Here is a 24,890-nt window from a genome sequence, read left to right as displayed (position 1 = left end):
CATATGCTTGTTACTGTTCAAGTCATTTGTAATTTTTGTAACAAAATTCACATTTTTTAAAAGTAACCTTTTTGAGAAAACGTAGCTTAGGAAGAAAATTTTTGTTAGTAAGGTAAGGTACGTTGGGTCAAGATTCACTTTGATAAGTGATTTAATCATACATTTAATTCCTACCCGTCTTTATTTAACTACTTCCGAATTATTCTCTGGTTGATAAGAGAAGCACAATTAGCTTATTTATATTTGGCACAGATCAAGACCAACAGACATTAGAATGCAGCTGGGGCTACGCACAAGTGTGTGTGTGTGTGTGTGGTTTATTTTAATAGAGCATAACATTGTTTGACATCACGATTTCAGACCGATTTGAACTAAAGCCACGCACAGATTTTTCCTACATTTCTTATACTCTGAATTACATGTTTCCAAAGTTTCATTAACCCCCGGCGGAGAGAAATCACTTTTTACCTCAAAATATGAACTTTAAACTCTTATTACTAATCAACTATATGCACAATTGACACAAGCAATTTGCTCTAACGATACTGAATAGTTTCATCGTTCAAATTTTCGAGTATAATTGTTAAACTCAGAACAAAGGTTGAAGGCCAGGTGATGTCATATGGCATCACCCACCGGGAATTGGTTAAAACAGGGAGGAACACCGATTTTTGATAGCATTTTCAATTTTGCTGTGTAATGTAATTTTAACGATGTTAATCAAAAATCACCATTTTTAGCTTCAATTTTAAATAGCAGTAACTCCATCAATTTTGATCCGTTTTTGAACCAACAAGTTTCGCTTTAAGGGGAAATTTATGTGCTTTTTGGCCAATTTTCGTTTTTGGGTTCCGTTGCACATCATTGCTACTATACTTCAAACTCGTAAGATGACAAAAATACTATAAAGTATACAGCCCTAGAGATTGTATAAAAATGGTGACTTTAGTACAAATAAAAATAATAATTGTTTAACATATTTCACTACGCCTGTTATACACCGTGTATCTCGAAGAGGCTCCACTTGCTATCGTGTTAAGAACAAGAATGAAGTTGAATTTTCTACACAGTTTTTTTGTATCGAGTTGAGCGTAGATATTTGCAATGTAGGCGGGACTATGCAGACTCGAAAATGAGAAACGAAACAAAAAACCTTCAATACTACTGAGTGATTGTCATGGGCACCAAAAGAAAACTTGCGCTTTCCTGATGCGAAAATTACCCTGGTTCTAAGATTAACTAATTTGCGTTAGCGATATTGGACCGGTAACGGTATTCGACTGTGCACGAAGGAACAATTGAACCGGAAAATCACTCAATTTCGCAGTAAAAATTCTTAGAAAACCCCCATTTTGCTGCGACAAATTTTTCATGCGCAATACAATTCTACCGTTCTCCTTTGGTGCCCCGGTCGTTATTGTAAAATGATTATTGAGAAATACATGAAAATTTTACATTAGTAATAGTTGCGAAAATTCTCATAACTCTTATCTTCAACCATTAATAGTTCTCAAAAAAAAACCTATTCCATAATTTTCAACTAGAAATGCGTTCTACAGATTACAGAACGCTGATGATCGCACCACCGGTAGCATTGAATATTTTCCTTGGCATTACATAAAAAATTTGGTCTCCGCTCTGCCCTCCGGTAGCAAAATATCCTGCAGCATACAATGATACCTGTTGCTACCGTATGCAGAATGGTGTAAGGTGTTTCACAGTGCCAGATAGTTGACTCGTAATCCGCCTTCTCTTTCTGATGTCGCGTACCTCTAACAGCTATACTGTAGGCTCCACTCGCTACCGTGTGACGAACAAGAATGAAGTTGAATTTTCTACACGCAGTCATTTGTATCAAGAGAATAGATTTTTACAATATGGGCGGAGCAACGCAGACTCGAGAATAAAAACGAAACAAAATACTTTGCTGAGTCAAAATGCATAGATAGTGGAAATTTATTACGTCCATGTTATTTAATGTTATCCGTGCTCGGGAAGCAAGGCAATAGGGAGGAAAGTGTACGAGAAAGCTCGATTTTGAAACTTTTCCCCTATTTTTACCATTAAGCAGTAAAGCAACCATGTTGAACATTATATTAAACAATTGTTACGATTTTATCTATCCACCGACATAGAAATGACTAAGATGCATAAGGTCGTTCGCTTGAACGACATTTGCCAGTTTTATTTTCAATTTTACAAAATGTACTCTAAAATAGAAAACAAAGACGTAGTCCTACGTCAAAACGTAATTTGAGGTGCGATTTTATATTTTTCCTTGAAAAGCTTATTAGTTACGTTCTATTTTCCTTAAAAAGATTTAAATCGGTCAAGCGGTGACAAGATTTTAGAACCACTGTTATTCAAAAAAAAAGTACCCTAAGCGCCAAGTAAACAGATCAATATACACTAAGGTCGTTTTTTACGCGGGGGATGCGTTCCAAATTTGTATGGGCCCGCGTAAAAAACTACTTTTTTGGGTTGCAAATATAACAAAGAAAACCGTCTAAAAACGTTTAAACCTCGTTTAAATATGATAGTGGCCAATCTAGAGACCAAAATGCAATATTTTAAATTTTGAGTATTTACACCAAAAATTGTGAGTTTTTTCGAAATCTGACATATGATCACTCGTGGCCTAAAACGGAAAACGTGATTGAAATGAGGTCGATATGTTGTACCCTTTTCGAGTAATGGAGGAAAGCAACCCGCGTAAGAAACGACCTTACTGTACACTGATTAAAATTTTTCGGTTTGACTGCAGTTACATCAATAATAGCTAAAAGATATGATTTTTTTTTGTAAGGAAGTGTTTTGACTTTGAGGGAGTGTCAAAAATAAAATTCTTCTTATCTATCTAAAAACAACAAAACGTCTATGTAAAACAAAACAGAATCGAATGCACTACACGACAAAACCAAAAACAGTTTCCCTAAAGCTCAAAATTCCGGAATCCGCGTAAAAAAACCGCGTATATTCCGGAATCCGCGTAAAAAAAACCAGCGTTAATTCTGCATTCCGAGTGAAGGGAAACCGAAATCCGCGCAAAAAAAATACCGCGTAAATTCCGGAATCGCGTAAAAAAAAACCGCGTAAATTCCGGAATCCGCGTAAAAAACACCACGTAAATTCCGGAATCCGCGTAAAAAAAGCCGCGTAAAAAGAAACCCGCGTAAAAAGCGACCTCAGTGTATTTGATTTGATTTAAATATTTTTTGTTTTGTTTTGTAAAAACAAAATTATGGTGCATATTTTTATTGAAGGGACAAAAGCATTATCTGCAACTTCACCGAAGACATCATACCAAGCAATGTTCAGGACTCGAAAACATTTTTTTTACAGAACTGACTTTTAAGGTTTTATTTCTTCAAGATCGAACAACCATCAATGTCTCACTAACATTTTGTTGATTTTATAAAAAAAAGATTTAGAAAAAAATTAGCTTTTCTAAATTTAATTTTTTTTTTTCAAAACAAATAAATTTTCCGGTGTATATTTTTTTTTCAGGAGAACCAAACTACCACCTTTAACTTTGCCTAAGACATCACACAGATCAAATAAGCCATTCTGGCTCTGAGCATTTTGCACAAGTCCTTTTCAAAATTTAATCGTCATTTTAAAAAAAATTTTGCACAAAATGGCATCTTTTAGCCCACAGGAAGATTTATGCACAGTTCTATACAAAAGGAAAAAGGATCGAAAATATTTGCGCAGAGTAATTAATATGCGTTTCTTAAAAGATTCATGAAATAAAAAAAAATTAAAGAAAAAAAAAACAAAATGGGCAAAAGAATAACCATGAAAACAAATTAAAAAAAAACTTAAAAAAAAAGAGAACGTTCAGGGTTAAAAGTAAACAAATCAATATACAGTGTGTATTATATGAACCGATCGATTTTTTTTCTTTACGATTGACTGCAATTGCAGCAAAAATAGCTATAAGATCAATTTTTCTAAAAGAAATGCACTACACCATGTGGACCAGCCAACATACCATAGACAAGCTGTTGGGGCCACGTACAAATGCGTGTAGTTATTAAAAAGTGGGCTGTTTCAGATATTTGATTTATATATCTTTTTCAGTTTTCGTTTTGTGAATGAAAATTCACGATGTATATTGTTTTGGAAGGACAAATGTATTATCTACAATTTTACTGAATACATCAAACGAAACGTTCAAGACCCAAAAAAAAATTTACCTAATTTCCTTCTAAGTTTCTTTTTCTCCATGATCCAGGGGCGACTCGTCCATGGTTGCAACCTGTGCATTGCACATGGAGGCGTCAGACCAAAATTGTATAAAATATTGTAAAGACTCATTGAAAGTTGGATATTTCAACTTTTATTTTACAACAGCAACAAGGAGAATAAATTGCGTAATTTCGCGGACATTATTGTAATTACTTCCTCGAACAGTAATTTTTTGAATTTGATATTGAACAGGTAGGTTTCAAAGCCACGAGTCGCACCTGCCATGATCAAATAAACATCAAAGTCTAACATTTTGATGATTATGTAAATCGAAAAAAAATATTTAGAAAATATTACCTTTTTGAGATTTAATTTATTTAGGAGTTGATTTTTTTAATAAACAAAAAATTACAGGGTATATATTTTTTCGACGATTAAAACTACAATCTTTAATTTTATCTAAGACGTGACAAAGGTCAAACACACAACCCTGGTTCTGAAAATATTCTTTACTCATCAATACCATTTTCACACACACAAGTCTTTTTCAAAATTCAATTGATTACAAAAAAATATTTATAGTACAAACCGACAAAAGAAACCATAGTAACATCTGTGCAAAGTTCCTGCCTCATTGAAATTGACATTTGAAAAAAAATTATTAATTGTCTTATGATGCTTGGAACTGCCTACATGTTCATTTTTTTTTGTTGGATGATATAAATTATCAAAACAATCAGTTATGAATTCAAAAAACCACTTAATAAAATACTTCCAAAGTGTTGAGAATTCTTGAACGTTTATATAGAAAAACGGGTAAAAATGTTATGTAAAATAAACTTTAAGCAATTGTCAACAATCTATGGGAATAGAGTTTGAGTGAATTTTCCTTTTATATTTTTTAATGAAAAATTGAGTTTTTCATTATTATATTTTTATTACCAGTTTATTTTTTCCTAGAAACAATTACTTTCAATTTCATTGAGGTCATTTTGATTTAATTTATAATTTTGAAGTTATAGCTTTTCTAATGAAAACAAGTTATTATTTATACACAGGGCAAATCTCGCTGTTACCAGGCCACTAATAATACAAGGGCTTTGATTCTTTTTCTGTGTGGGTTTGATTAAACGCAGTAAAAAATAATAATTGCACTTAAATTAACTCCAGTTGGTGGACCCTTCATTAGCCAAGGGGTCAACTTGTTCTTAGGAATGTGGGAATTTATTATTTTTATCGAGCTAAAGCTCAAAATGCTACTCCAAAACTCTCTTCATACAGCACGTCATTATACAAAAAACATTTAAGGCTTTCATTTAAAATGTTCAACATTTGACCACCATCTTGAATTTAATCAGAAAATGCGTTTTTGAGCCCTAGATGTTTCCTGCATAATTACGTGCTGTGAGTAGAGAGTTTTGGAGCAAATTTTTTAGACATAGCTCAATGAAAACAATAAATTTTCACGTTTTTTAAACTTAGCCTTAGCGGATGAGGGATCCACTAACCGAACTAATTTATGTGCAATTATTGTTTTCTACTGCTTTTAAATCAAACTAATACAAACAAATCAATTTTGAAATCGTTTCAACGAGAATTTCTCACAGTGGTTTTTCGATTTCATCACTAGTCATTTATCTCACTGGTCATTTATCTCACTATATGCCAAACTCAAGCTCGATTTCAACATGGTGATTATTTATATTTCATCACGCTTCACAAAAATACAATCCTTTTTTAACCCATGGATAAGTTTGTGCAGTTTTTCATAACATTCAATTAATGGAGTAGTAACATTCTTGTACCACAACACTAAAAAAAAATCGGCAAACGATACCAGGAAAAGACAATCGATTTACGGTTTAGGGTAAATGTACCAATAGTGGCGCAAATAGTAGCTACTTCTGAGAAATTTTAACGAATCCAATTGAGACTTAGCTAACTTTGGATGTATGAACATATGATTTAATAGACAATTTAGTTGTTTTGCTGATAAATAACTCGTTGTGCATTTTTAAAACTAATGAATTTAAAAAAAATCAATGACAAAAATTATTTAAAATAGTTCCATTTTATGTGATAAACGCAAACAGACCACAGTTAATTATGTATTATATAAGTTACAAATGAAAACAAAACGAAAAGCTTTAGTAAGTACCAGACATTCGGAAAAGGGTTCAAAATAGGGAAAACACATCTCTGCTTTGTTTTTTGTAGACTTCTTGATAAAGACAAAATATATTGTCGAAACGTTGAAGGAAAAGAGGCAGTACTTCGTTTAGTTCAGCTTAAAGACTGATGAGCCGAAAATCCAAGCAATAATTTAAAAAAAATCAACAATTGTTATCATAGCTTTTGTACCTTTAGTGGAGGTACTGTTCCTTTAATGGTGGTACCATGTACCTATAGTGGAGGTAGTTTTAAAAACTTGAAATTTCTATAAATAAAATGGATGAAGATTGTACATTTTGAAGTTTGTTGAACAGTCACAAGTATAGAAAACAAAATACGATGAGTTTAAAATAAATATGGAAATCAATGTGAATATTTTATTACACAAAAAATGGGACATAAGTCCGTCATTTTCTATATAATCTACAGTCCACTGTCTATAACTCTGCTGAACATTTTATTTAGAATTGTGAATGAAACTAAGAAGAATCTGTGAAATTTTGGTAATATTATAATAGGTTGAGTTTAGATATAATTCAAACTAGAAAATCGAGTTGATTGGATTCATTTTCATTTTCGCTCATTTTCTATGCAATTGAAAATTAACATTTAATGAAAATAAGGGATTTATCAACCAGTAACCATGGAGCATTTCAAATGCATTGAATACAAAGTCAATGTATTCAAAAGATAGCTTATATTAAAAGTCAGTTAAAATGATATAACAAAAAAAATAACCTGAAAAAATTCATCAGACGAGAATTATCTCTGACGTTCTAGCTTTAGTGCCTCGAGTAACTCGATCTTTTGCTTTTTTTCTCGATTATTTTCCATTAGCTTCTTACGTTTTATCTATTCTCTCTCCTTTTTTCGTAGTTCAGCTTTTTTCTGTTTCTCTTTTCGAAGTTCTTCTCTTTTATTCTTACGTTGCTCAGCTTCCTCTTGTTTTCGCTCACGAATTTTTGTTTTTCTTTCTTCAGTTGTTCTTTTTTTATTTTAGCAAGCTCTCTTTCCTCTACTCTGGCTTTTTTCCTGGCTGCATCATTTTCTTTTTCTTGTTCAAGTCGTCGGATTTCTTCAAGCCGCTCTGAGGCCGTCAGTACCGGGTGGAATTTTCTTTTATAATTCCTGTGAATGTTGCTCCGACGAGGAGTTGGCGGAGTTTGAAGCAATGTGCCGTATTTATATCGGTTTAATAGCGTCGCAGAAAGTTCTCGGCTCTTTCTTCACCTTCTTCCATGCGGTTGAATGAACTTGGTGGAATAGACTGCTGAATGGCCTTTGTTCCAGTGCAAGTGTCAATGAAATGTCCTTGTTTTTATTTTTCCCTTGAACATTACATAAAACCCATACAAACATGTTGCATTATACTTTTTTTGCCAGTCTTACTCAAAATAAAAGGAAAAACTCTCTATATCGCACTACCTCCACTATTGGTACTACCTCCACTAAGGGTACATTTACCCCTACTTTAATATTTCGATGCAAATTCAAAAAAAAAAACAATGCAAAAAGATAATAACAAGGATTGTAATGAAAATTTAAAAACACCGATGATTTATTTTCACAACCTTAAGCGTGATATCGAAAAACCGCCATTCGATTTTATTTTTTTATAAAACGGGCGTTTTATTTGCCCAACATGACTTACATCAAATTTCTAACTGATAGATCCACCCAGCTGGTCTCGAGGTACGATGCTGGTCTAACAAGCCAGTCGTCGTAGGTTCGAGTCCCGGCTCGGGAAAACTGTTAGTGTCAGTAGGAACGTAGCGCTAGCCCCGCAATTGTCCTGTACACTAAACAGTCGGCTGCGAAGTCTGTGTATAATAAAACAGAAGGTCAAGTTCCGAATCGGAATGTAGCACCAAGGCTTTGCTTTGCTTTTTAGATCCACCCGGAAAAAGACTGACCTGAATTGCACTTAAACAAAAATATCTTGTCAATGCAATCACATGCAGAATCGTGCCATCATCGCCACTCTCAATCCGCACACAAGTTCTAACACAATCCCCGTGACAATTTGCGGGACTGTTGAGCGCATATCTGCTACCATTTTCGGTCACGACAGCAGTCTAGCCATTAGAAACGTAAAATTCCTCTTCATCCTAGGCTTCAAGTACCGTTCATAAACGTGCTCTGATTAAGTCGTCCGACGTGCCGTGAATGTAATAAGCCAAGATTGCATCTCGATTCTGATCACGGGAAATTTGCACGCAGATTCAGCTACAGGAGATTCTCACAGAAATCATCACGAAACCAATCAATAAACCCCCGAAAACTGTAGTTATTGAGAAAACAAGTTAGGCTTTCATTAGCGATAGATGGCGGGCCTCGGATGCAGGTAAGGGAACTCGAGACATAATCAACCGGATGAAGAGGGACTGCAAATGGCAAAACAAAAAAAAACCGGTCACGATTCATTTCTGCCATTCGCGTGCAGTTGGGGCCCACCTGGAGCCGCCGCCTTTTGTGGTAACGCGTGCAAGTCTATTGACATTGAAAGCTGCAGTCGTATTGCCAGGTCCAATTTTCATCATCCAACATCTGCCCGAGATGACGGTACGGAGTCCCCGGAGGGATACCGACCGTAGGAAAAAATGAAAACTAAGCAGAAGACGATGATGATGATGTCGACGACGGCGGCTGGCGGTTGAATCACCGTTAAATAGGGGGCAGGCGGTGCGCACGCGATTAAGGTCTGCAGTCAAGTTTTTATGCCTCCACACATTGCGTACGGCAGGGCGCCGGAACGGGTTTAGTCAGCGAGAGTGTCTGCCGTAAGATCGCGCACACGGGCATATGGACAAGGGAGAGACCCGGCGGAACCGGTTTAATATTTGTTTACATTGCGCACGCGGTCTTTACCCGATATGGTAAAAACATGCCGCCACCGATGTGCAGTTCCGCCGCCGAGGCAGACACGCTGGGAATGAGACTCCGGCCGTAAGCGTGATTTGCACGCACCCCGGGTTACTCTAACGAGCCGACGGGTCCAGCGATGAGCGGTGATGAATGCGGTACTAAATGGGGAACACGATGGATTTTTTGCTCATACAGTTTGTAAAAGGGAACGGAAACAAGTTGAAACAATTTACAGGGTGTGAGAGGTGTACAATGTTTTAGAATTATATACAGTATGAGCCAGTACATCTGGTTTCACGAATGACATCTTTGAAGATAATGCAATTTACAATTTACATTTAAGATGAACAAATTCCGAAATTTGAAATAAAATTGTTTGGAACCCCCTGAGTTAATCTCGCTTTGGCAGCGTAAAGAAAACGCGAACTTTTACTATTCATCGTGCAGCTCATAAACTGATCGGCCTTTAGTAAATTAATTTTCAAAACACGCCATATATTGTTTCCACCTTGTACATCATCCATCAGCAAAAAATCACATGTACCAAGCGCGAAAACCCTGGCCAGGGATTGATTTGATTAGAAATCAATCAAAACATATCGCGGCTTTGGGTCTTAGGCCATATATAGCAGTTTAAGCGAATCGAAAAACGATTTGCAGCCACATCCTCGCCCCGCGTTCAGCTGACATTATGAAAGCATAATTTAAGTTGTCTGCAGCAGCCATGCCGTCGCGCGCTTAGTCGAAGGAGGCGTTCCGTGGAAGGCAGCTTAAGAGAAAGGAAACCCCTCCCTCTCCCGCTTTGATGAACGCAAACCTGCAAAAATGCGCCGCCAGGGCACAAGCAACATCTTATATTAATTCGAACGCTTGCTTCAAAAAGAAATACCGCGCGGATGGTTTTGCACACAAACTCGAAGAATATCTCCCTGATGACCTGATTTCTTTCCGCAACCGCAACTGCACACTTCTCAAGGGCAAATCCAGCAGAATTGACTTCGTTGTTCGAGGCCCCGCTGTCGAACTTGACCGTCAAGATTGTATACTAAATTAAGCCATCGCTGCTGCCTCCCCTTTCTGACCCTAAACGGATCTCATTGGAAAATCAGTTTATTGATTGTACGGAGAATTCCAAAACCTTATAAAGATCTCTTTCTTTGACGACTTTTTCAACAAGGTATACATTTCACGCTGCTCACCATGTTACGGACAGGCAGCGAACCGACCGAACCCGTTGTCACGTTGACGATAATCGATTAATGAAGGGCACAGGCAGGTACCGGAATGTAAAAGAAGCCAGGGCTAATTGGATTTTCAAATGAGTTTGTCACGATGATGGGAGAACGATAACCTAGAAAAGGTAACGAAAAATTACCGGCAAAATTATGAAACGATGAATTTTTCATACAAATTTTAAGCTGGCGCGTTTTTGTGGGCAAAAAATAGCTTTTTTTACCGTGCCTTGCAAAACAGTCGAAAAGAGGTGGTAGAAAGCCGCGGAAGGAAGGTCTTTCATTGCGAGATTCTAATATAAAGCCATTCATGTTCGGTCGGGTCGGGTACCAATAAACCAGTACACCTGAGAGGCGGTACCCGGTCGGGCCAAGTAAACAGGCCAATATAGAAGTCGTGTTTCAATCGAGGCGGGAATTTGGGAGCAACACATTTTACGCAAATGTGAACGACGCCGTTGTTTTCACAACGTAATGGTGAAATACCGAACGTAGCTGCTGGTGGTGATGATGAAATAAATGAAAAGCGATCATTGTTTAGAAGTCGTTTTGCGATTTGGAAATGGAACCAGTTGCGACTGGATTGTTACTTGTTTCAATAGAAAGGTATGAAAAAAGAAATTTATCGGTAATTAAGCTGTCAATTGTTTGGAGAAGAGACAGCTTAACGTAATTATGGTGACATCATTCGAATCATTAGCACATTTAGACAAACTGGCTACAAAAACGAAAGAAGTGAATTGAAACAAAATTTCAGAATATCCGAACACAAAACATTTGAAAAACTGGTAATGAAACGGTTGATTACTTTTCTGAATAATCATGATATAATTTGATATTTAGATCTCAAAGAAGCGTGTGATACTCTCAATTATGAAACATTATTTTAAATAATCCTTGCACAACTCAAACTGTCTCGCTATACGGTCGCGTTTTACAGTTCGACGGTTACTTAGGCGTCGCACACAAATTACGTAGCGCATGAAAGGGGGGGGTCAAGTCTGCGTTACTCATTGTTACATAGGAGGGAGGGGGGGTAGTTGTAACCGTTACGTAACTGTGATGTTTGCTCAAAATTGCAAATTTCGATGGGGGGGCAGGATGTCCAGCGTTACGTAATTTTAGGGGGGGGTCATATCGAACGTTACTTATCGTTACATAGGGGGGAGGGGGTCTGAAATCTAAGTTTTTAGCGTTACGTAATTTGTGTACGACGCCTTATAGACAGCTGAGAGATACTGGAATTTGTTGGCTTTCAACTAGGCTGTTTTGAAAGGTCCATCAAATGATCAGACCGTTGATGAAATTGAAGATTATTCAACAGAACTACTCAGTTTCGCCTCCATCCAAGTAATTTTGATGAAACGAAAGGCAAATGCCTGAAATACATTAAAAAAAATACTTGGTACATTTTGATCGTACCAAAGTAAATAATTTAAAATGTTTAGAAAAATCACGTGTTTTCTTCAACGTGCGAATGAAGTGGAAGTCAAGCCTGTGGTCATGGAACTCGTAACAGCCATATGGTAAGAAAATGTATGTTTTGTGCTGACCCTTCTCTCATAAAGGACGTCTGTCCCGTGACCGCTAGTAGTACCAAATGTGTGAATTGTGAGAGTAAACACAAATCTAGTTTTTTTTTTATTTTCATAATTTTCCTTTTTTCGGTCAAAAATTATTGCACCCAGACAACATTGGTATTCAAAACTACATGTCGTCAACACCAATTATATGGGTAATCACAATCAGTGCTGAGAATATTCACTGTCGTGATATTCAAAAGCAGCGATTTTCAGCCTTCTTCATATTGATAATCATACTACCCATGCGAACGTTGATATTCATGATACCAAACAACCGATGAACACCGACGGCATAAACATTAGCACTCGTGTTGATATTTTGATTGTCAAAAATAAAAATTATTTCCAAATAGTGAGTATCAAAACTGCCTCATTCGAAAATTTATACTGTACCGTAAGGTATACATCGCATGAACTGGCTTCTAGTACTTGGATTGATAATTACCAAACTTCTCCTCATATCATTTCGAGGCCTTTGATATTCATTCCACTATTCTATCATTGAATATTGTAAACGAAATTCACGCATTGCCGCAATGAGCCTAGGTTACTGAGTTGCATCAGAAAAAAAAAGTGCTGACACTGAGAAAAAATCAATTCGTCTACTCGTGAATAAACATCGATAATCTAAGGCACTGATCACAATACTTTCAAAACTGTTCTGGCATCACAAGCATTTTTGGTGGCTAATGTTCCTGTAGGTAATATTTCAAAATCAGACAAATTGAAGACAATTAATCCTGTTTAAGCATTCTTTTAGAAAATATTTCAAATTTAAACAGCAACAAGCCTTTCGTGTTTGGGGCAGAAAAGTCAGCCAGTTGTGATTTAGAAATTGTCACGAAGTTGAAATTCAGCAATGGCATTCAATAAGCTGTCATTTTTTTAAGCTGGAATACTAGTTCTTAAAAAGCGAAAGAGAATTAATTTAACATTTTTAACAGTACACGACATGCATATGGCAGTTTTGACTAAGACGCATCCAAGGCCTAATATTAAACTCAAATGAAACTTGAGTTGTATGGTTCGAAGGTTCGATAGAATTGATGTTTCCGGTGGAATTGCAATAGTTATCCATCGTCGAATAAAACATCGTGTTTTGCCCCATATTGAAACGAAAGTTATTGAGAGTTTGTGGATTGAAATTGGAATAGATGCAGGTATTTTTTTAGAGCCGCAGTGTATTTGTCTTTTCATTGCTTTGGTAAGCGAAAAAATCATTTCAAGGAAAAAGGGACGAGAAATAAATCTAAATTTTTATGCATCGTCAATTTCAATGCAAAACATCGGTCTTAGAATAATGCTCAAAGCAGTTCCAATAGAAACTTACTTATATGTTTGGAGAACATACGAAGATGACAGAGCTAAAGATCTCATGATCCTGCTTTGAAAGTCGTTTTTGAAGATTTACGAAAGAGAGCAAATATAGATTCACTTTCTTGCGAAATGAAAATTTCATGAGAGATGTTGAAGAACCTTAAAAGCTACCGTCTTTAATCCTCCTAACTATGCAGAAATTGATCCTCAGTACCTCGATATCGTGTTTTTCGATGTGGTTGATTTGGACGCCGTCCACATTCCCGGAGACATGTTATTAAAAGCTATCCGCAAACTGAAAACTTCCACCCGATTTCATGAAAATTCTAAACCTTTCGACGCAGCAAGTTCAGTTTCCTAAACGGAAAATATCGATAATGTTTCGCAAGCAGTTAGTTGAAAACTAGCCAGGAATAACGTCCGTTTGTGTTGGCTCTAAAACACTTGGACTTATAGTTAGCAATTCCATTATGCTTAACTGTCATAGATACATTTCAATCCAGCAACATGAATTTATGCCTAGCAGACACAAATCTCATGGAGTTTACATCTATGTGTTTTGAGCGAATACAGTCATCCCAGTATTATGGGCCAACCAGTATTATGGGCCAGTCTACACGTTGTATTGGTTTCTAACATATTTCAATAACTTTAAATAGTCAAATATACGTTAAGTGAACGTGAACAACGTTCACCGAACTTAAATTTGACTATTACAAGTTATTGACATACGTTAGAAACCAATACAAAGTGTATTGGCCCATAATACTGGTTGGCCCATAATACTGGGATGACTGTATACCGAGGTAATCAAGTCGATGTAATTTATACCGATCTTAAGGCAACTTTTGATCGTACCAACTACAACATAGCTCTCAAAAATTTCAAAGAACTTGGATTTTCTGCTCGCCTCTGTGGTTAAATGGAATCTTTGTCACAGAAATTCTAGAACTACTCCGGTGTGCCCCAAGGCAACAATCTCGGACCAATCCTGCTTATTTTATACTTCAACGACGCTGCGAACCTATTTACCGGAAGTTGCAAGTTCGTGTATACTGATGTCTTCAGAATGTATACCGAAGTGACTAGATTGGCTGATTGCGACATTCTACAGTATTGTCTGACCCAATTTGCTACGTGGTGTAATTTCAACCGAATGACCCATAGTGTTGAAAAGTGCATTGGTACGGTCTTACTTGGAGTCCTCTGCTGTCATTTGGTCACCAAATCACACAATTTGAGGCAAGAGTATTAAAAGCATTCAAAGGAAGTTTATTTGGTACGCTCTCGCTCTGGCTTAATCCTTTAGATTTGTCTCCATTTGAAACTCGTTGTAAATTACCGGGTATCAGGACGTTGGAGAAATAAAGGAAGAAGGTTCGAAAGCTGTTTTTACTGCCAAACTCCCTCTATCTGAAACTGAATGTAATTTACTGTTGGAGTAGCTTAACATGTCCAAGCTAGGCGTTTGAGATCCAGAGCTGGCTTTCTCCGTCCTCCATTAGCTGGAACTGAATATCTTCGTAATTCAATTCTACATTCGATAGATGCGACATTCAACGGATATTTTCATATTTTCAATTTTGGAGAAAAAGCTGAACTATTAGGGCGTAAGCTGCCATCCACATTCCACGTGCACAGCTTATGGGAGGGGGGGGGGTATGTGTAATTTCCACGGTCCATAAAAGTTTTTGGAATTTCTATGGGCAGTTGTCCACAGAGGGGGAGGGGGGGGTCAAAATCGTTGAAAATCTGTCCACGTGGAATGTGGATGGCCCCTAAGCTGTTTTAAGAGTCGCACACTGTACCACTATTTTATCACTGACTGTAATAAAAACTGATATGTGTAAAAACTGAGTTTCGTATACTTTATGTGCTGGAAGTGAAGTAATAAAAAATGGCTACTTGGCTTTTCACCATCACCAATTTTATGAAGACTTTAATGTCAAATGGAGATAAATAAATAATATATTCAAAACTCTGCTGGAACCTTCGAATGTTCTTAAGAAACCTTTAAAGCCCATTCAGTCTTCAAAGATAGTGATCGCATTTTTCTAGCTAATGAACAAAAAATTATTAATCTTGCTCAGTAGTTCGAGTGCTCATAATTTCAATTTGAACGTAGTGAGTCCGATTTAAAGTGAAGTATCATAAAAGCATCACTCAAGAGATTCATTCTAAAGAAGTACTAGAAACAACAGCAACAGGAGCTGATGGGATTACAGTCTCATCAAACAACTTCCCGAAAGCTTTTAAAATTTTCTGGGAGCAATTTTTAACAGGTACTTCAGTATATCTAGGGAGCTGCATAGCCGCAAGGTTACAGAGTCCGCTTTGCCAAGCGGATAGTCGTGGGTTCGAATCTCAATAGAATCAGGCCATTCAATATCAGAAAACTCCTTTTCCAGAGAATTATAATTGGCGATATTTGGCAAGAGGGAAGGAGGCTCGGTATAGTAGAGCCGATAGCGTGTAAAGCATGCCGCTATGTTCAATAAGTACGTAAGCATATTTTTCATTGTTTCAAACCAGTTTGCTTACGCAATTATTAAACCTTCACCCAACTGCGAAAGCAATTAATACCTATTAATATGGTGAAATTTAAAATATACGTATAATAGTATTGATAAATCACCGTTTGTGGCAGAACACAACATAAATTCTGAATAAATATTATTAAATTAAAAAATGATGTTCTAGAAGAGAAATAGGTACTTAAATCTCACAGGGCAGTAACATTGGCCCTTTACTCTTGTTTTTCTCATCAACGATGTCTTACTGATACTGATATCAACTTGGCAGGGACTCCTAGACAGCCATGGTGTAAACACTGACCTGTGCTGTCCGAGTGCGGTTTTTGCATAGCAACACTACCTAACTCCTGCAACCACCACTCAGTGTTAGTGTTAGACAGTCGGCTCGAGGGGTGAAACTTGAAACACCGGAGCTAGTGTCAGTGTAATAATTTCAGCCCCGATGCCTAAAACTTCGGTGAACACCTCTCGAGCTGTGTAAAGAACAAGTCTGAAGTAGGAATCACGTTTGGTTCACACAAAATTTAAACATGTTACCCCGGATTCACAATATCAGGCGAATAAATCATCGTTCGAATTCCCACGCGTATTTCGAATTCAATCAAAAACGGATTTATTGTGTAAGACCTACAAAGTACATTGGTTTACCAAGATCGCTTCAATAAATACCAATAGGTTTTTCATTTAAATGTAAACTCAAACATTTCTTACGAGAATAAATCCCGCAATTATTGATTTATTATATTATTGATTATATTATTTAGCTTTTCTTCTCCTTTCTACTTTACCGCTACAGTAATAGGTAACATAGTTTTCAATGATAAAAAAACATTCATTGAACAATTATTCAATTCAAACTCGGAGATATTAGTCGTGCTTCTTTTAAAGGATATAAAGTCACAAGCACTCGATTTTCCTTCCTCTATCTTTCTAGTCAAATCAGAAATATTAATTTGTTTTCTCAACCAGCATAGCTTTGTACCTTTTTCAGACTTCATTGTCCACTACCATGGGGCCCAATGGAGCTCTTTGATGAGGGAGTAAGCAGATGGTCACTCACGAAAAAATTTACAACTTGTTTATTTTATCATATCTAAATTTGCATCTACTTTTTCATCTCCGTCGATTTTTTTGTCAATTTCGCTCTTTATTATTCTAAGCTCCATTTACTATTATTTACGGTTTTATCTTGATTGACATTGCTGAACAACAACAATACTAGACCTGTGCTCCGACCATATCGTCGGCGCACACTGTTTCCAAAGCTGTAATAACGTGATCGAAATTATTTTGACCCAAAAAACTAGATTTTAACGCCATAGTGCCTCCAGGAAAATTATTTTCCATTTTACAGAAGCTGTTATATTGTGATTAATCCACTCAACAGTGAGAAACGAATCTTATTTTTATCATTTTTGCATATAAAAATTCAATTTGTTCGGCAAAGTTGTTGCACATTTTATAAGAAACAACTTTCTCAAAGGTACCATACTTCTATCCGTCTTTTTTGATGGACTTTCGTGGAGGTTTCTACAGATGGCCACTAAAAATCCAATTGAAACAGTTTTCCAATGTTCTACATAATTGTTTACTTTCACAAAACACACAATTTCATCCAAGGAAGTTTATTTTTATCTCTCATATTTCATCGGTTATTGACGATTTTTATTGAAACAATGCACTAATTTACTAACAGATATCTTCAAAATCTGCAAATATCTGCAGATTAAACCTTTTCTATATTAAAGTATAAGAAAAACGTCATTAAGTCCAGATATAGGTATTTGTCTCTCGCTGTCTCCTGTGCAGATATTTGTAAATAAATAAGTGAATTATTTTAATAAAAATCTTTAATAACTAAATAAACTTGAGAGATGAAAATAAACTTTCTCCGGTGAACTTGTGTGTTTTATTGTGGTTAACAATATTGTAGAACATTGAAAAATTTTAGAAAATCACTATAAAAAAGTTATATTAAAAAAGTGTTTTTAAGGGGCATTCTAGAGAAAACTTAACAATAGTTCATTTAAATGACCAGATACAAGTATAGTGTCTTCTACAAAGTTGTTTCTTACAAAATGTGCTAGAACTTTACTCAGCAAAGTCGATTTTTATATGCAAAAATGAGAAAAATAAAACTCATTTCTCACTTTTAGGTAGAATAATCAAAAAAATATAACTCCTACAAAATGGAGAACAATTAATAGAACAACTTTACTGAAGACATTATTAATCCGAAATCATTATTTTTTGAGTTGAGAGTAATTTGTGTAAATTAGCACATTATTCTAGTAAAAATCGTCCACAAAAATATATGTGAGATAAAAAAACTTTCTTCGGAGATATTGTTTGTTTTATTGTAACAAATAATTTTGTGGAACATTCGAAATTGTAGAAAATCACTATAAAAAGTTAATTAGCAAAAAAAGATTTTTAATAGCAATCTATAGAAAACTCAACAAAAGTCCATTTAAATGAATAGATAGAAATATGATGTCTTCAAAAAGATGTTTCTTTTAAAATTTGCTACAACTTTGCTGAACAAAGTGGATTTTATATTTCAAAATGAGAAAATTAAAACTCGTTTCTCACTGTTGAATGGAATAATCATGGAATTGTAACTTCTATAACATGGAGAATAATTAATGGAACAACTTTGCTGAAGTAGTTACGGCTCTAAAATCAATGTTTTTGGCTCAAAACAGTTTCGATCACGTTTTTGCAGCTTTGGAAACAGTGTGCGGCGGCGGCGGCGTAGAAAACATTTTACCCCGGGGGCGATCGGCGCTCCGACGTGACGCCGTTGGCATTTATCGGCGGCGGCGGCGTGTATCGGCGTGATACTAATTACAACTCAAAAAATATTGCGCATAATGTGTGCTTTTGTACTCTCATGCTCGTTTTTTTTTTTAATTCAACTTTCATAAATAAAAATGTATGCGTCAGGGTTGTAAAGATGTTATATAAATAAAAATGGTAATAAATCAAGTATACAAACAATTGAACAACCAGAAAATAATAAACCAAATAAATTTCTTTTTGAGCGTCTTAGTAGAATGGAACTGAATATTGAGAATAGGTTATGTTTCCCTTTAATTCTACTACAAAAAAATCGAATACCCTCTAATCGACGGTATTCGATTAGAGGGTATTCGATTTTTGGAAGTAGAATTAAAGGGAAACATAACCTATTCTCAATATTCAATAATAAACCAAGCAGAAAAAGAACAAACAAGTGTAAATCTCAAAAAAAAATCATCAACGAGCCCACAAAAAAAAATTACAAGAAATACTGTTCCCAGAGACGTTCAGTTTAAGAAAAAAAGATAGATAATTTTTTAATATGTTCATTTTGGTTAACCGTAGAGGGAAAATTCGATAAATCTTACATTAGAGGGTCGCTTTCAACTTTCATATATTTTCTTAGGTTACCCGTGGAAAAACTGAAAAAAATGGGAAACTCTTTCCATTAGAATAGAGTTCTTCGTTGAACTCCACAGATTCTTCATTTTCTATTGCGACTTTTGGAACATATTCATAATCATCACCATCTGGACAATTTTTAATTAATGTCATTTCCCGAAAAGTACGCAAATATAACCATGATAGTGAAAAATAGCCGACGCCTTAACGTTGGTATGAAATTCATAGTGAATTTTGGGAAAAAGTTTATAATCGATGTTTAAAAAAATACAATCTTCAAAAAATCTCTGTTTCAGCGCAATATGATCAAATATTAAATGTGCACAAAATTTTCAGTGAATTCCTGCATATCAATCATCAAATAAACTTGGTATTCTAAAGAAAACTAACTAACTAAAATTAATAATTAATCAATTAATAAAACCACTAATCATTTTTTATAAAGTTTTGAACATTTTCGGACTGCTCATACGTTTGTATAAGAATAAAAAATAAAGATAAACATTCAAACTTATGTTATGATGACTGAAACAATATTCCCGAAGCAAACTGGCTCTATGCAAATCATCAAAAATTACATCGAGATTTTTGATTTCATTCGATAAAAAAGACTACATCTAACCATTTAATGTCAAATATTAAATCAAATTTCTCCAAATTAAGATAATTTACACTTACGGAACATTCGCTCAGGGGAGGGGAAGTGTAACACTGCGTGAGGCCCCCATGAAAAATTGCGTTACGTTGGGGTGTTGAGAATTGCCAAATTCCGCATTACAAAACATACGAGTGTTCTTTTGTCGGCTGTGATTTGCGGTATTTCTATAACCAGGAAAAAAATCCAGCATACACAATCACTATCGGCGCGGTAAAAATTTTCTCGGCGGCGCGTTAAAAATTTCCTCGGCGGCGGCGGTGCGGGGCGTGGCGGCGCACAGGACTAAACAACACAGTACATTTTAGAGCTTTCATTTTGTGGCCAAAAAATAATATTAAGACCATATTAAAGGAGTTTCCAGCGGATAAACTCCGTGCATTTGACGATAGGATTTACGATTGGATTTACTAGTCTTAAACCATTCCAACCATAATCCCCGCCTAATGCACCCAATGCACTCGGGAGGTGCAAGCGAATAACCATCCCGGCAACCCGTCGAGTAAACTCCAAATTTCCACAGAACACTCCACGCGCGCGCCACAGAGCATCATAACGCGAATCAGCACACATTTCACCAGCAAAAAAAAATGAACCATTTCCATCACATTTATCCCACCCATTAACATCCTAATTACCACTCGAGTCCATCTCGAGGGATGCACTTTGCAGAAAATGCTGCCCTTAGTGGGGCTCTGAGCGAAAACGAAGCAATAAAATGCATCAAAGCAGAAAATAAATTTATCGGAAACAAAGTGCACATCCTCGGATCGTTTATTTTAATGAGCCAAACACAGCGCGAAGAAAACAGTAAAGACCCTCTGATGTCGACGGTTTTGTTAGTCAACAACGGCGACAAACCATTCAGTTTCCATTTTATACTCTTCTTTAACCAGCCGGTCCCAAACCGGATAGCGGACGCAGAGTTTGCTTTCCGAATGCGCAAAAGCGTGCAATTACAATCGTCTGCATTGTTTCGTGGACACGTTTCTTTCGGCGAAATCCCAATCCTCCACTGCTGCTGCTGCTATCTGTTTTGTGTGTACAAAGACAACCATTACAAGATCCCCGTCTGTTTGAACGTTCTTCCAGCGCCTGGTAAGAAAATATTCCATCCTCATGACAGCGACTGCCGCCTAACGATCGAGGAAAATCCGCTCAAAGGAATTGATACCCGCTGAATAATAATGATGATGATGATGATGATGACGATGATGGAGAGGCGGAAAACGAGACAAGAGATAATCTTCATTCCATTCGCTCATTCATTCTTTGCTTTCGCGAAGGGGGTGTTGAATGGGGAAGGAAAGGTCTCTTTGCTCTTCCCTTTTAACCAATCTAGCTGGAAACGAAGACCTACCTCAAGGTAGCCGCTGTTTATTTTGCCACGCGGCTGCGAATGTCTGCTCGAGTGAATGACATCTAGTCATATGGTAAAAGCATTCCTACGCATACACGTAGCAAAATTAGGGTGAATTCGATTGGAGTGAATTGAATAATATGAACTACGCGAAATCGAGTTCGTTTCAATGGATTTTTGTTCAAATATTTTGGTCACCCTGTGGCAACCAGGAACCCAGACAACCTCGGTCGGTGGTTCTGATTCTGGTTGACGGTAATAACTGCAGTTGCAAACCTTGAAAACGTATGGAAATCGTGTGGGTGGTTTTCTCATTATTTTATTGTATGATTTTTACGACGCCGACAGTGCAATCAATCTTGGCAGGCACGGCTGTTACTTCTGCCCTGCATGAGTCGGACCCATTGATGTACCGTTTTTGAAATTGAGTTTCGCTTTATCTAGATGACGAATCTAACGCTGAAGAAGTTCTCAAACGCGATTTATGTACCCATATGTGTCGTTTAACGGCTCCCAAGGTGAACTCTGAGAAAATAGTTTCAAAGTGCGAACGGAATGTTTTGTATTTTTTTACTCTGCGCTTAAATGACAGCTCACAGCAAATAGAGTCGTTCGAACCATATAGCCATCCTTAACCTCAATGCAGTTATATTGATCCTGGAAGTACACTTTTATCGAGATTTAATATGAAAGAATAACACTCTACAACATCGGGCATAATGACTAAGCAAGGCAGAACGTGCAAATGTTGTTATTAGAAGTTCATTTCAATCGATAAATGTGCACGAGAGTCATTCGATATTGAACTAATAAGGTTTTCAAATTATGATAAAGACTGGCAACCGTAAAATCTGTATATAAATATAATTATATAAACCTGAATTTAAGTTAAAACACTATTTCATGCTACGTTATATGCTGAACAACTCCCAAAAATTAATTTATTTAAATTATTAACCACAACTATTCATGACATGACGTTTCAATTCTCTTTCTCCGATTTCTTACAGTCACTCAGCAAGCAAAAAGCAACCGCCTGAGTATAAGGAAGCGGCGAGAAATGCTTCGGTCACTTTGAACAACAGCAGACCACCTCTAGCGCGGCAATTGTACCACCGGTAATAGGCGAAAAACCAATGAACTAATCTGTACAATCAGTAAACGCGTACTAAGACTCCGAAGGAACTCGCAAATTGGCAAACAACGAACCAACTGTTGATGACCGGAAAAATAAACCGGAAGCATAACAGCACTAACGAAACAGAGCATTTTAATTAAAAAGTTTCCGAGCAGCAGAAATATTTCACCCGTAATTAGTGATCCGGATACAAATACAAACACCCGTAGTGATTTTTGTATGCTGCTTTCGGAACCGTTCAGATGCCCTCGACAACTATAACAACAGCAGCCGCACAGCAAATTCAGTAGCAATAACTCGCAATTAGTAGCGGATAAGGATTTGTATAAGCACATAGCCACAATAAACTAAACGATAAAATGACGAGAAATATGGTGACAGCAATAATTGGTAAGTACGAGAAGTGAATTTTCAATTGGCTCTGAAAAAAAGTGGGTTAACCCGGTTGTCGGTTGTCGATTGTGCAATTACCGCAGGTGGTGAACGTGAACAATGAAAGTATTCCCGAGTTCAACAGGAGTGTAATGAAATTATGGATGTTAATTCGTTGGTTGATTTGTCATGTTGATTCAAGTTTTAAATCAAAAACTCAAATACAATAGATGCAAAAAAATAAAAGCTGGGAAAGAATTATGCTTCTCCATTTGAAGCTGAAAAATTTGAAGTTGGAAATCAAATTAGTTTCAAAAATAACACAAATAACATAGGAGATTGAAAAAAAAGCAATCCAAAAAAATTCTTAAAACAGTGCAGGACGTGAAGATTTTTTACAAAAACTTTTTTATTTTATTTTTTCTTATTTAACCCAAGTCATATGCTCTTAAAGAAGCCATGTACGTCGGTTCTTTTATTTATTAAATATTTAAAAATACGGTCGAAAATCCCTCGAAAATATTGAAACATTATGAATGGCATTAAGCATCCCATAAAGAACACTGTAAAACAATCCTATAGAATCTTTATGAATCTTATACGAAAAAAGTTGACTTGTCAATTGACTGAAATCTTCTTTAACAAAGAATTCAAAAAGGAACCACACATCTAAGAATCCTACGGTCCTTGGATGAATTGTAAAAATTATTCAAAGACTCCCGAAATATTTCCAAAAAATACTTGAGTATTCCTAAGCACGCCACAAAAACTGACAGAGGCTTAACAATACTAAACCTAAAGGTAAGATTTTATCTAGAATGTTTTAGGATTTCAGAGCCCTATACTGCTGTTCTACGCATAGTTGTCCCATGTTACTTTTGGTCAATTTTCGTTTTTTATCACCAATGAGTCTATTTTCACGTATATTTTTGAAAAACTTTTAAAAATAACATTGTTTGTTCCGAAAATCTTGAAAAACCATACCAAGTCTGTTTGTCCCATCTATGCTTTTCTACACATATTTGTCCCACCAGATTTTTTATATTCTAATTCAACCCGCTAACCACTAATTCCCATATTTACACCTTGGGAAGTGCTACAGAGCACTAAAGACTTCTCCTAACAACGTTTGGTACATTACGGGTTTCAGAAATTCGGTACCGAAAATCACATTGCTTGATTATTTAAATGCGGTACGTTTATATCTTTGTTAGGGATACCTAAGCCATGTTTGATGGTTTGTAATCTGAATGCTTTTCCTTTTCAAACATGTAAGAAAATAAACGCTTGAGATTCATACTAATTGGAAGTTGTAAGAACTGTCTTTTGTGTGTGGCCAAAATGGTGAAAGTCCAACTACGTTCAAATATGATAGGAATGGGAAATCTAAAAAAACAATTCTCCTTTGTAATGGTAAGTCATCTAATACTTATTCAATTAACTAAACTTTCATCTCAACTATCATCACTTGCGTATGAAGACAACAAGATTAGCGTGATCATTTTCGTGAAAGATTAAACAGCCTTGTATCCCCAGTACGAACTTTGTATTGGGAAACATCGAATGCACGGGACTGATATGCGTAGAAATTACCTATTGGAAGGCAAATTTCTCGGCATTATTGTCCCAGTGGTTATTTTCATGGAAAAGAGTGTTGAATCGAAAAACCTTCAATTAGATTTATTAAAAACAGTCTATTGCAAGGTAAAACTGGTTAGAAGCCCATAATTGTATTTGTCACATTGACGCAATGCGTAAAAGTATTGTGAAACTTCAACATCGTTTTTATCGTTTGCATAATTTGGGACATGGGACAAATATGCGTAGAACGGCAGTATAAAGGTCAGGTGTCAAACTGTTTTTTATTCTAATGTGTTTCAAAGGTTTTTTTTTCTAAGACCATTGTGATTTCTACAAGATTTTTTTTGTTTTTTTACAACTATTTTACAAATTGAAAAACAGAACAAACCTAAATATATATTACATGAATATTAGAACGCCAATTGAGAATTTGAGTGGAATTAAGCGTAATGTAATACATATTTCAA

The 24,890-nt window shown here is 36.1% G+C and overlaps 2 protein-coding genes across 6 annotated transcripts in view; one reads left to right on the top strand and one right to left on the bottom strand.

Annotated features, from left to right (window-relative positions):
- LOC129723807 (HIV Tat-specific factor 1 homolog) overlaps positions 1 to 24,890 on the bottom strand; it is a 133,175-nt gene that overhangs the window by 60,185 nt on the left and 48,100 nt on the right. The gene's annotated exons all lie outside the window — the stretch shown is intronic.
- The window catches only part of LOC129723808 (uncharacterized), a 200,559-nt gene that overhangs the window by 166,812 nt on the left and 8,857 nt on the right, over positions 1 to 24,890 (top strand). For all 5 annotated transcript variants that reach the window (XM_055678252.1, XM_055678254.1, XM_055678255.1 and 2 more), the window contains one exon: positions 22,343 to 22,860. In XM_055678252.1, coding sequence (XP_055534227.1) covers positions 22,830 to 22,860 — 31 coding nt within the window. In that variant the 5' untranslated portion in view covers positions 22,343 to 22,829. The remainder of the gene's footprint in view (positions 1 to 22,342; positions 22,861 to 24,890) is intronic.

This window comes from Wyeomyia smithii, chromosome 2 (genome assembly GCF_029784165.1).
Source record: "Wyeomyia smithii strain HCP4-BCI-WySm-NY-G18 chromosome 2, ASM2978416v1, whole genome shotgun sequence".
NCBI classification, from domain to species: domain Eukaryota; kingdom Metazoa; phylum Arthropoda; class Insecta; order Diptera; family Culicidae; genus Wyeomyia; species Wyeomyia smithii.
This window is presented reverse-complemented; position numbering and strand designations above follow the sequence as displayed.